This window comes from Diadema antillarum, unplaced genomic scaffold, assembly GCF_040938485.1.
Source record: "Diadema antillarum isolate AM-2024a unplaced genomic scaffold, OU_Dant_1.0 seq00001317_RagTag, whole genome shotgun sequence".
Lineage (NCBI taxonomy): Eukaryota > Metazoa > Echinodermata > Echinoidea > Diadematoida > Diadematidae > Diadema > Diadema antillarum.
In genome coordinates, this window is record NW_027272089.1 from 136,547 (window position 1) to 151,027 (window position 14,481).

Here is a 14,481-nt window from a genome sequence, read left to right on the forward strand (position 1 = left end):
TTTTCCAATGTAAGCATACTCATATTTTTAGTGGAAACGATGGCTATGCTAGTCGGCTACCAGTACATATCATTGCCAGTTTTTTGGTGTAACAAATTATGGTACCACAAGAACTTGAATGATCAATGTTTTTCGCGCTCTTCTTTATCGCAGATCGGCGACCATGGCACGTCAGGACTATGGTCGCCGTTTGGCAACCATGGCACGTTAAGAGTTAAAAGCTGTATCACTTTTGACTGTAGAGAAGACATTCTTGAATATTCCTTGATTTGGGAAGTTTGGGTCCCAAGAGGCTCCAAAGGGGAGCATGGTGCCCATTTGACCAAATTGAGATCCTAGCCCCATAGGAATGCTACTTGCCAACTTTGGTGAAAATCCATAATGCTGTTTTCAAGAAAAAGATGAAAATGTACCCCCCCCCCCATTGCAAATGGGGAGGGGGCATCCCTGGATTTGCAAAGAACAAACTTGGAACTACAGTCATCAATGTACTTTAAACTCACAGTATTAACTCTGCTTTGTCACTTTTGGTTAAGGAGAAGATTTGTAAATATTCTCTATTATCCTAACTCCCTAGGCATGCTACAGTGTACATTATTTGCCAAGTTTGGTGGAAATTCATTACAGGGTTTTCAAGAAGAAGATGAAAATAGACCATTAGGATCCCTCACCCCCTCCCCTGGGTGTCGGGGGGGGGGGGGGGGGCACTCCTCATTCCGCCATGAACAAACTTGGAACAACTAGTCATCAATGTACTAACTCATAGTATTAACTTAGCTCTATCATTTTTGGTTCTGGAGAAGAAGATTATTTGAAGATTCCTTAATTTGGAGAGTTTTGGGCCCCCTGGGGCAACCCTGGTGGGGCATGGTGCCCATTTGCTCAAATTGAGATCCTACCCCTAGGGATGCTCCCTGCCAAGTTCGGTGAAAATCAGTCATGGGGTTTTCAAGAAAAATATAAAAATGTAAAAAGTTCACACACAATGCACAACGGATGCCGGAAGCCGCACAAAGAGTGATCGCAATAGCTCACTTGAGAATTCAGGCTCAGGTGAGCTAAAAATGTATCGTCCTTTCCTGTTACGCTGCTATTTGATGAAAGTCTGGTTCCTTATAGTGCAGCAACATCAAAACCACACCCTTGAACTTGTGACCAATGTCTTTTTTGCATCCTCCAATCAACCAATAGGAGTGTAGATTTAAAGGCATTGCACGTCTACAAAATATGTGCAAAAATCTATAAACAAGTGGAACCTGCAGAGTGCACACAACAAAACGATTTTACCTTTGACCCTATAAAAAAAGCAAAATATGGAGATCAGCATCAATACAAACTCCATAATGTATAGAGATTATAAGTATAGCATGGTCGATTGACCTGTATATCAAAGCAGAATAAAAACGGTCGGCAGGTGTGGCCAGAAGTCAGCAATTTAAATATGACCTAATGACCCTATAAACGAGGATAGACAAAGAGCAACATGAGCATACACAGTAGTCTAGATTTGACTGTCATATATACCTCAGGGGCCGCGGAACGTTTTTCAGTGTGGGGGGGGGGTCAAGGTCAAGCCTTGCCATTTTGTGGCATATATTTGGAAAACTCAAAGTGTAGCCATAGTCTACAAATGCAGTCAGATAGTCTTTAAGTCAGTAAGTCTTATGCACTCAGAATTATTCAGAATCTTTAGGGGGCGACTGCCCCCATTGCCCCCCCCCCCCCTTTTTGCTACGCTGGTGCTTAGATGGTAACTTTATGTAAGTGCGGAATCTTTGGAAATTCAAATTCATGGGTGCTGTGATTTTTTCCCGATTTTTCGCCCTTTTCTTTCTTTCTTTTTTTTTTTTCATGAACCAAAAGTGTGGAGGGGCTGCAGCCACCCAGCCCCCCCCCCTTTTTGCTATGCTGGTGCTTAGATGGTAACTTTATGTAAGTGCGGAATCTTTGGAAATTCAAATTCATGGGTGCTATGATTTTTTCCCGATTTTTTGCCCTTTTCTTTTTCTTTTTCTTTTTTTTTCATGAAACCAAAAGTGTGGAGGGGCTGCAGCCACCCAGCCCCCCTCCCCCCCCCCCCCCCCCCCCCGTTCCGCGGCCCCTGTACCTGACGCAAAATTTCAATATCTGTAAAAAAATGGCATGTGTTTGACACACACAAGATATCCAGACAAAATATGACTTTGAACCCTACAACAGGCTAAACACCAGGGGCAGTATTAACAGCAACAATTAAGGTCTAAAATTCACCCCGAAAACATGCCACAGAAAATCCGGATTTTTTTGCCCTTCCATAAATAATTTTGTCATGAAATTTAGACAGAAGATAGAAAAAGCATTAGACTACACACATATAGCATAATTATCTCAAAAACAAAATTCATGAAGCAATTTCAACAATTTGACTTCGAACCTAATTCTATCCTTTTTGGTTCTTTTGTTGTGACAGGTCATATCATATTCACTATACAAATTTTCTGGACAAAATGTGAGTCTAAGAGAATTTTAACATCACAATATCAAAGGTAAAAGGCATAGAACTGATACATACCTTTTCTGGACTTTGGCACTTTCTCGTGTCCCTTCATCATGGGTGCCCATTTGCTGGCTCTCCTGGCCAGAACTGACAAGTACTGTTTCATGAACTCCTCATATGTCTCATAGTCAAAGTCTTCAGGCCTCTTGAAGCCATATGCATCAATCTCACTGTACCAGAGAATAGATAAGAACAAATTGTAACAACAGTTGGAGTAAATGCACAGGTAGAAAGTCAAAATTAATGCCACATTAACACCATGTTCCTCAAGGTAGCCCGTTTGTCCAAAACATAGTGTACCACGGGATTTTGAGAGGGACATCCTGGATAAAAGCATCAGAATGTTGCTCAATTGTCTCAGTGAACCTCTGTACCAAGATTTAGTGGAGAGACTACGGCATGATCAAGCAATACTGTAAACGAGGAATGTCAGCGTGCATTTTAATTTTGCAAATTTTGCGAGCGCCAAGATTCGCGAAATTAAAATGCACGTGAAAGTTTCTTGTCTACACTATTACAATGCATTGAACGCCAGAGGCAATTCACGAAAATTTCATGCCACGAAAAAGCCATCAGCTCCAATTTGTGAAATTCATGCTGCGAATATATCATGTTTTACAGTATTCACTAAAACACCAAAATATGAAATAGTTCATATGAATATATTATTGTTGAGGTACCATATAGTACCATTATGCATCAATTTGTAGATTTCTCTACAGACTCAAGTGAATGACATCAAACATTCAGGTCTACTAGAGATACAGACAAAAAGAAAATGAAGAAGGATCTCACCCAAAAGCAAAGCTGTCAGTGTTTCACAGGACAACGTAAAATATTTTCATGCTACGTAAATTGTGAACTATCAACATGTTCACATCATTCCACAACACTATTAGCATTCAAATCCCACAATCCCACTTGCAATGTATTCCAAAGACAGATATTTATTCTTGTTTCTTGCCACAGCTGCTCCAACATGCCAAGCTCCAAAATGTCTGATCATGGCAAATCAACATGGGATGACTTATATTTGCAGTGTGGAAACAGACAATTAAAGGACAAGTCCACTTTCTCGTGGATTGAGTGAATGCAGCAATATTAACAGAACACATCAATGAAAGTTTGGGGGAAATCAGGCAATCCATTCCAAAGCTATGAATATTTAAAGTATCTGCGCAGTAACTTCTGGATGAGAAGACTACTACAGTGTATGATGTCACATGCGCAGAATGAAATAAAGAAAATATAAAGAGAATCTTAAAATCTTATTTTTTGAAATAAGTGCACATTTCCTTGATTTGTCAAGTGCTGATGTACGCTGTATGTTAAGGGTAATATTATTTCCCTTGCTTCTGAAAGAGGCAAGTTAAGCGTTCTTTTGTTATGCGAGAAAAGGGAAAATATGTTTTTCTTTATAATTTTCTTTATATCGTTGTACACAATCAATGTGACATCAAAACCTGTAGTAGTCTTCTCGTCCAGTGGTGACTGAGCAGAAACTTTAACAAGAGACCCGGGGGTCACGCGCTCACCTGAGTATCGCAATTTCACCTTCCATGCATTCTTGCACACTCTTACCTAAGAACATTGGAAACTTACAGTTGTAGGTCTGCATATGGATCCCCCCCCCCCCAACTCCAGGGGGGGGGGGGGGGGGCAGGCAGCCCTGGATCTGCAATGAACAAACTTGGAACTGAAGTCATCAATGTACAAACTCATGCTTTATCATTTCTGGTTCTAGAGTAGAAGATTTTAAATATTCTTTAATGTGGGAGGGGGGTGGGGCCCCCTAGGGGCTCCCAAAGAGGGACATGGTGCCCATTTGAAGGAATTGAGATTCTATCCCCCTAGGGATGCTACCTGCTATAAAGTTTGGTCAAAATTCATCATGAGGTTTTCAAGAAGAAGATGAACAAGTACAATTCAGGTCCCATTACAACTGTAGGATTTCTTTCCATCCCCTCTCCTGAGTCCCAAGGGGGGGGGGGGGGGGGGGGAGGTACCCCCGATTCCGCCAATCCCATGAACAAACTGGAAACTACAGTCATCAATGTACTAACTCATAGTATTATCTAAGCCCTATCACTTCTGGTTCCAGAAGATTTTTGAAGATTCCTTAATTTTAGGGGGTTTGGGCCCCCTGGGGGCCCCCCCAGGTGGGCCACGGTGCCCATTTGAACAAATTGAGATCCTATCCCCCTACAATTTTGTAGGGATGCTACCTACCAAGTTTGTTGAAAATCAGATTGAGATCCTATCCCCCTAGGGATGCTACAATGTACCTGCCAAGTTTGGTGGAAAACGGTCATTTGGTTCTCAAGAAGAAGATGAAAATGTAAAAAGTTTACGCACGACGGACGACGCACGACGGACGACGCACGACGGACGCCAAACGCCAGATGAAGAGCGATCGCAATAGCTCACTCAATGAGGTAAAAATGCATAACTTTTGAACGGATTGTCTGATTTTCCTCAAACTTTCACTGATGTGTTCGGCTAATGTTGCTGCATTCACCAAATCCTCACGTTTATGAAGATGAACTTGTCCTTGAAATCATTCATGCAAGAAATAAGCATGATAGTTTCTTGGTTGTTTGGTGTTGGTACTCATTGCTGAGGTAGACAGAAACGACTTTACATTTTAACAGCAACTGATTGCACTAGCTTCATACAATAGATAATATCACTGCTTCAATTTAATTTATTCATATGCTTTCCTTTTAATAGCTATCATTTTCTCACAAGGGGTAGCAACAATAAGATATTCAAAAGCAAGTTACGATTATGAACCTGAAAAATATTGTACTGGTAATTACATGTATTTCTTTTAGGGTTCAATTAATCAATTACATTGTACCATGAAAGATGACATACACTGTATTCTGCAAAAATATACAAATTTATATGGGAATTTCCATGCCAAAAACATGGCACTTCAGACACATTTCTACTTTGCAAAGCTCTGGAATATTGAAATCCAGGTATAATGTCCTAAAGGAAACACCATTCATTTGAACATTATTTAACCCACTGTATATAGCAAGAGGCAGGAAAAAAAGTACAGCATTTCTGTTTCAGCTTGAGGGAAAAATATATTTTTGATAGCACCATGGACATGACACCAAATGGACAAGGTAGTGCAGCTCCTTTGAAAATTTAAAATCCATGTGAATATTTTGAACTGGATGAAGGTGATAAATGGGTCACTTCCAAATGTGATACATTAAGAAATGGAACACTAAAAGGCCAGTGCATATAACAAGACACTTCAAGACAAAAAAAGCACCACCTGATGTAAACAACGCAAACACCAAGCAATGTCTCCCCCACACATCAGAATTTGATTATAGTGCTTTTAAACATAATAGTTCATTAACCTTTTGACCTTTGACCATGTCTGACTTCACCGACTGGCATCTTTACGTGATGCACCTGTGGTGTAAGTTTTGTGATCATTGCTCAAAGCTGTGGAAAGTTATTGATATCACACACTAGTGCTTATCAGGGAAGGTTCATTGACATTTTTTCCTTTGACCTTGCCAGAACTCACTAATATTTGAGCTTGACTGGCATCTTTAGGTGATGTACCTGTGGTGTGAATTTGGTGGTCATAGCTCAAAGCTGTTGAAAGTTATTGAGAGTACAGCACAATGCTATGGGTACAGTACTTATCAGTTCATTGACCATTTAACCTTTAACCTTGTCAGACATCATCCATATTCAAACTTGGCCGGAATTTTTAAGTTATGTACCTGTGACATGAGTTTGGCGATCATAGCTCAAATCTGTGGAAAGTAAATGAGGGTACATCACAATACTGTGAGTACCGTGCTTATCAAATTAGGGAAGGTTCATTGGCATTTTGACCTCTAAACCTGTCAGATGTCACTTATATTCATATTTGAATGGCATTTACAGGATATGTACCTATGGTATGAGTTTTATGATCATAGCTCAAATCTGTTTAGACTCCCTGTAGTGCATAGATAGAGCATAAACTACAAGAAATCTTGTTATGTTGATAATTTTTTAGTGTGTCCACACTGTACAGTACTATTTAAAACCAAGTTTAACAAGATTAGGAAGTTAGGAATATCATGTGAACCTAACTAATTTGACTTTTCTTACCTGTAAGTACTAATCTAACTTTTCTTAACATGTGAATACGAGTGAAAAAAATCTGAAAATGCCTCTACAGGCTTCTTATAAACTTTTTTCTTCAATATGTTTATCTGCACAGGACAAATTCACACAGCTGTTCACACAACCTTGGCTCCAAGTGATGTTATAACATTGGGAACATCTACAGAACCAGATGAAATTGTCTTCAGCCCTTACAACACAAGAGTCTGAGATAGGATGTTTTTATTCATCATATTCACAAGTATCAGCGCTTCAAGATGTATGGCCCACTGTCTGGAATTCCAGTGCTTTTGAAAGAGCTTTAGACCCACATACATGTACATGTAACAAGATAAAGAAGTGCACTCAGCTTCTACAAAATGGGACGTGACTATCCTGTAAACATCCTGCAAACATCCTGCAAACATGCTGCAAGGTGACGCCTTAATAGAGTAAAACTTTGCTTCGCATTGCAATTCAACATAAATCAAAGTCATTGCAAGTTGGGGGTCATTGAAATAAAGTCAACCACTTGCTTTCTGGAATATCCTCAACACTTTCAAAAGAGATGAAAGATAATGTTTCAAACAGATGTCAAAATGTATGTAAGTACAATTTTAATATCACTGTCAAACTTTTATAATGAAAACCATGCATTCTGAGCTCATGAATATGTATATATTGCAGTCATTTCAAATAATGATATCATTATTTAGGAAGCATTCTGGAATATACAATGCCTTTCTAATGAAAAAGGTAAGGGCTGAGACATCAGTAAATTTCCTAAACCTAGTGCAATATCTCCTTTAGGTATAATATCATACAACTGCAACATAGCTGAAGAAAGTAGAGTTGTTAAAATCAATCAGACAGGAAGACTGATACAGTGTATATCCACTTCAGAAGAAGGGAAATCTCTAAGCTCCTCACAATGGTAAAACCCTGTTATAACAAGATTATTTAATTGTATAATGAAGTACCGCATTTAATGAGGTGATTGTGTTGTTTCCATTTTCCATTGCGTGTAAACTTATGGCAGACCAGCTCAGTTATAACGAGCTCAGTTATGACAAGCTTGGTCTTTTGTCACCATTCAAACGGAAATATACGGGAGTTTCTGGTTTGGCATTTATTTTGGTAGTCATCTTGACTATATCACAAATTCCTCACGAATGAAAGAGACGCTCTGACCAGTTTAGGATTCATTATCCTTGATATTGGGTAAAAGAATTCATTTTCAATTTTTCACTATCTTTAAAGGAAATATTCATATTTAAATTTTAGTTTTAGTGCAGGATGATTTAAATCTGACCTTTGACCCTAATTTGCACAGCCAAGATGGTGTCTGAGCAAAAAGTAGTACTTTAAGAAATAATTCTTGTTACATGGTCTATATGTGTGCAAAATGTGGGGGTGATACGGCATATTATACTAACAAAGATACAGAATGCAGTATAATTGACCTTTTAACCCACCTTGGACAGCCAGGAAAACACCTGAGCAAAAAGTAGTTATTTTGTGAAATGATCCTTGAAACATGGTCCATACATGGGGAAAAATATTGGAATGATACCGCGTATACTAACAAAGATACAGAATAAAGTATAATTTACCTGTTATCCCACTTTACACAGCCAAGATGGTGTCTGAGCAGAGACTCGCTATTTTATGATTTGCAATGATTCTTGCAACATGGTCAACATGCATACAAAATATGAGAGCAATAGGAAATAATTTACAAAGATACAGGATGAAGAATTTATGACCTCTGACGTTATTCATACAGCCATGATGGTATTTGATGAAGTAGTTGTTATTTATGAAATCATGTTCCTGATATGGACTAAACATGTGCAAAATATGGGGGTGATAGAGCCTGTTGTTCTTAAGCACAGAAAGTGGAAGAAAGAAAGAAAAATAAAGAAATAATTTAAGGTGTCATATAGAAATCTAATTTTAAAGAAAAAACATAAATCGAAAGAGATAGAGTTTGGAAGGGTGAATAAGACATGATTACTATTAAACGAAAAAGGAAAAATGTAAGGATTTTTAAAAAGAAACAAAATGGCAAGACCAAGTATCGAAGACCCAATCCTTGAATCCAGAGTCCGATGCACTACCCATTGAGCCACATCACCACAATGAGTAGTGTGTAATAATGTCCAATATCTCCCTACATTGAAGCTACATAAAGTTTCAACTTCAACCAAGTTTTTCGACATAATCCCTACGTCCCATGTAAAAAAATAGAGGGCAAATTGCCAATCATCCAGTGTCCTAAAACATTTTCAAATCTGGGAGAAATTCACCAATGGATAAGTGAGGTAGTGCTCAATGAATATAGTGAAGTCAGCTGGCATTTCCTGAAAAAAATGGACTGCCATAAAGATCACATAAAATGGTAAATGTTACAAGGTTACCTTCAATCTATTTTTTTGTTGTTGAGGTGATAACATCATCCAATTTCAAATCTGAGGTTACTTATCTGACAGACAATTAAAGTGGGTGCAACATACTGAAATCTGTGTGAAAATTGGCCAAGGATAAGTGAGATACACTCAAGTGAACTTGAAATTTGATGAGGTCATTTTTATCTTAGAGGAATGTGAGACCTTTCAATCATTTTGCCAGCATCAGCCACCCATGAAATGACATGCACAACTCATCAGCTTTCAGAATGTAAAGAAAATGAGGGGTCATTGTCCATCCTAACAAGCGAAGACAGATTTAAAATCAGCAGTTATGGGCGTATTTGCACTGTATTTCACCATTGACGCACATGCATAATTTCCACTTTGACGTCATACTGAGTCGGATTGACTTGAAACTTGGTAGAATCATTCCTTGACGTCATAAGACAGCCAACCCATTAAAAAAAATGGGAAAATTCTATTGCATACAAGCTGCGCGTGCATAAACGTGAGCATGTGCACAGGTCCACTGATTTTTTTTTTTTTAATCAAACGCCTCTAAATCTAAAAATTTTGAGTTTGATTGGAGCATGTTCAAATTTCAATGTACATATGCCTGTATGTACGCGCATGTTTACCCTGTAGAGTTAATTTTACTAACATGAATGGATAGACCATGACTTGAACTATGTGACATGTAAATTTCACTGAAAATTTCCATTCCGTTATGGAGGTATGATTGAAAACATGATTTTAGATACCTGTAGTACAGTGTAGCTTGGACCCAGAGGTGTTTCAACTGAAACAATTGGAGGCAAAGAGGTGAGCCGGAGTTACTGATGATGCATTCAAGTAATATGGAATGTTTTCATTTGGCTTTCCAACGAATCATTAATCATTTACGAGGTTCCCATGGTTGACTTACTTCTGGGGGTCAGGAAATTTTTTTTTGTAAATAATATAAACCCTCCTGAAGGATAGTTGTGTGGTGTAGTTGGCAGAAATTCAGTGCATCTCGGATCTAGAGACCTGTTTGATGCTAAAGATGCGACTCAGAGGAACTGATGCATTCTTTTTTTTCAAAGCACCAAATCATTAAGTGGATGAAGTTTGATCTTTTTGTGCTTGCCCAGAACAGGTACAGTATGTGCCATGTACATCATGTATGTAATCATAAAGTGACAGGATCCAGGATTTTGTATGTTGTCACACACTGTACTGTCAATCTAAAATCTACGCTTTGGTCTGGTCAAGGGCATGTAATTTGCGGTCTGCTGCTTAACATACAAAGTACCGGTAGTGTACATTCCACATACAAAGTACAACAAACAAGGGGATGAATTATATTTAAAATAGACAAACATCTGGTCATAAATAGTACTGTACATGTAGTCTAATGTCATCTGAGGGTGAGATCAAAGTCATTTCAAGATCACAGTCAAACTGCACTTCAGTCAAGATATCTTGCCTTCAAGTTTCAACTTCCAATGTTTTAAAGGGATGGTACAGTATTGGTGGAGATGAGAATTGGGCTTCCAACTTTTTGCAAGATACCAAGAAAACACTTATGATATAGTACAGAGCATACCATTTTAAGAGGAATTCAAAGTTTATTTGACTAAAATCGGGTTTGGAATGACTGAAACATCCAAAAACAAAGTAAAACAAAGCGATCGTAATAAAGTGTGGGTCCCACACTTTATCAAAATCGATCTTTTTTCGATATCTCAGCCATTTCAAAACCAATTTTCATCAAATAAACATTGAATTCCTCATAGAATTACATGCTCTTTCTTATTTCATGAGGTTTCTCATTATCTCACCAAAAAATGTTAGAAACCTGATATTAGGTTTCAACCAAAACTATACGATCCCTTTAAAGGTACATGTAGGGAATCCCATTTGCATGCCTTAAATGAAGAGTTGTATAAATACAGTGGTATGTTGGAGAGAGTATCATTTTAGAAACTCCCATAAAGTATTGAAAGTGGATGGTAACATTTAGTACACTTTTTTTGACCGTTAGATTTTGAATTGAATTTTTTTCGGGGCTCACCGTAAATTCCAGTACATTACTAGGCTACCTTTGCAGACCCATGTACTGCATGTGTGTCCATCATGTATATTTTGTGAAGAAAGTTCATCAAAACTTACAAACATTTCTATATACATTCTTGCCACACACTCTATATGTTATTACATCAGCTCTTATACTTTTAGATTTGTGTTTATAGATAAAAAAATACAGAAGACTGCAACAAAAAGGCTTAAGTGTGGCTGACACACAGAACTACTGAGTAGTTGAGTTTTGTGCATTATTCAAATTGTAGATAACTGTTGACTTCCAAATTTCTCAGCAGTGGCCTAAACAAGTCCCCCGAGGTTCATATTTAATGTTTTGCTGCATTTTGGGAGGTCTGTAAAAGGTATCCCCTACCTTTAACATGTAAAATTTATAATGTATTGATAAGTTCCATACCCATTCTACCAAACACTTCGTAGAGTAATCAATTTGATTGTTTTCACCTCCTGAGTCCTGAATGGATACTGCTGAACCATTTTGATTCTAGAGACCATGATCTCTTGTACAATACATTTTCTTGTATACAAGGCATACTGGAGTATAAGACGCATTTGGCATCAAGAAGATGAAAAAAATCCACTTTCACAAAAGTTCTGAATGTATTCTACCTTAAAAGACAAGAAAATCATATTCTATTGACTCTGATCCCGATGTGAATGTGACGTGCGCATGTACAATTCTCCGTTTAGTACAGGACTCCACGATCGCGAATTAAACCACTCGCGAAATCGTCAGGAATTCCCGATTTGCCAAAATATAGACTCACAAATGGCGTAGTAAATTTACTTCAATTTACTACTTCCTCGCATCCAATTTAACATGTTTTCCAAGCTTCATTGAGTGACCGGAAGTTCTCCCTCCCACCACTGTAGCCCGACTAGACGCCATAGCGTCTGGGCTGTAGTTACCATCAGTGTCACTTTGTACAACACAACACGTCAAACTTTAGTGTGATATTCTACACATCAATCATGTCCCTTCTTTTATGCCTGTAAGTGACAGATGGTAAGGATAGGTGACGTAGAGACATAACTTAAGCAGGACAAATGTCTAATACCTGGAATCATTTTAATGGCCACGGCCTTCTTTGGACACTTTCGAGTCTCCTTTGCTAACTTTACTTTAATGGTGACCATACAACCTGAACTTATTCCAAGATAGGTCTTACAATGCCTATACAAAGTCCTACAGCCAAATCGTAATATCGGTCCCCTCTCGTTCTGCGTGTTGTGTCTCCACTACGTGCAAAGTCTATGGAGGTTGAAAAAAGTTCCTGGCTATGACGAAATGAATGGTGGTGAATGGAGTGGGGACCTATTTCACAATAATGCCAATCTTACGTTATCCTCATTCAAATGTAGGCCTATGATATGTACAAACGACCTTCTAACTCTTTAACACTGAACAGTACACATCACAGTGTGTTTGATTTTGCAACAGCTTATCAAATGTGATCCTTGAGTTGAATGTCAAACGAGAGTCCACTAAAAGTAAAACGTCCAGATCTCTCTCTAACGTTACCTTTTAATTTCAGCCAGCCAAGACGACTAGAAGATCTATGATTTCACACAATGAATGCACATGATTAGACAGAAAGATCCGTCTGTCCGGAGGACTCTTTTATATTTTGCCATTAACGCTGTCCTAGGGGATCCGTGAAGCCAGACGTAGTCTCCGCGGAACATTCCCCGACGGACAGATACAGACCGATCTTTCGGTCAAGCACATGATATGACTTTTGCTTCAGAAAATGCTTGTGGTGAGGCTGCGGTATGCAATCGATGGTCGAACTCGAAGTCCATAGACAGCCTAACGTTACTCCATCCATGAATAATGACCACATCTTCCAGGCGCACACACAACGCCGGGCGACTCACCTGTAACCAACTCGCCACTTCGCCGGTGGATGTGGCAAAAATGCCAATACACCCTCAAAGGTAGCGCATGAAAGGCAAGTGAACAGTACTATAGTATCACATAACTGATAAATCTAGCTCATTGTCACACAATATGAGGGGGGTCACATACACTTTAATTATTTTTTTTTAATACTACCTGCGATATAAGGCGTGATCGTCCCTTGTGTTGTTACTATCGTTAGCAGAGCCACCTGCTGCTGCTGCTGTTGCCATCTTTTAATACCGCCCCAACCGCGTACCGCCGCCGAAGACAAACACGCCTCCTCGTCGTAGCTCTCAGATAAGCTTTACTTTAGGCCAAGTCAAGGGGAGGATCACGCTGCAGCAGTGACGGGCGACTTATTACTAGTATTATAACTTGATGTCAGCTGTTCCGCTTTCCCCAGCTATGCTATGAGCAATGAGGATGTAGATTTACGAGATCATGTAGATCTACTCTCCCAAATACCTGTCCCAATGACGCCGAATAGTTCTCAATGATACACTTTCAAACAGGCTCCCCGAATTGCGAAATAGGAAGTAGACTATGTCCCTGTCTACTTGACATTCGAGGAGTTAGCAGCACTTCATAGTACACTGTACTAGTAGTCAGTATAAGATCGTACACAATCTTTGGTAGTGTAGTGTAGTGTAGTGTAGATAGCAAAGATCAGATCTTCGGTGTACCGTAGTAGTCTCAGTTCAGCGACCTCTCTGCTGAATCTAGCACATGAGACACAGCCGCCGATCGATCGACTGGCGGCACGGCTACGGCTATGGTAGGGTATGGTAGCTCGCTAGCAGCTTGACATGACAGAGCTCATGTAGTGTACCTTCATTTTCATTTCATTTTCATTTCATTTATTTATTTCAACACGGCACATGATTCAGCCAGACGGCTGTTCTTCCTCATGTCCGTGCATCATGAGGTAAAAATGACATACTTTTTTTTTTCAAAACATATACACATGTACATGAAACATATATACAAAATACAATTAGATGAAACAAATCAGAACAAAATTAGAAAAAAAAATATTTACATTAAAAAAATAAATACATGCTTGGTTTACTTGAAAAAAAAAAGATGGGGAATGGGTACAATATCACTGTGGTGTCAGATACAAATTCAAACTCCGTCTATAACCGCTAAAAATTGTTTGCTGTTTTACGCATGTTGGCAATGTATTCCATAATTTTGGACCTTGATAACTAAAACTCCTTTGCCTAAAGCAGGTTTTGATATATGGTAACTTGAATATCAGCGTTGTATTCCTTAAATCATAATCAAAAATTTTCAACTCAAACATTTCACTTATATATTTAGGGGTTAATTATAAGCGACTTTATACATTGTGCACAACAAATGTTTTTTCCTTCTCATCTCAAGTGTGTCAACATTAATTTGTGAGTATAACAAATTAGTTG

The 14,481-nt window shown here is 38.7% G+C and overlaps 1 protein-coding gene across 1 annotated transcript in view; it reads right to left on the reverse strand.

Annotated features, from left to right (window-relative positions):
- The window catches only part of LOC139708181 (growth hormone-regulated TBC protein 1-A-like), a 37,542-nt gene extending 23,919 nt beyond the window's left edge, over nucleotides 1-13,623 (reverse strand). Inside the window, exons 1-2 of the mRNA XM_071620156.1 lie at nucleotides 13,211-13,623; nucleotides 2,552-2,706 (exon numbers count right to left, since the gene is read on the reverse strand). Of these exons, the coding sequence (XP_071476257.1) occupies nucleotides 2,552-2,706; nucleotides 13,211-13,287 (232 nt within the window). The 5' untranslated portion in view covers nucleotides 13,288-13,623. The remainder of the gene's footprint in view (nucleotides 1-2,551; nucleotides 2,707-13,210) is intronic.
- Nucleotides 13,624-14,481: the final 858 nt, after the last annotated feature.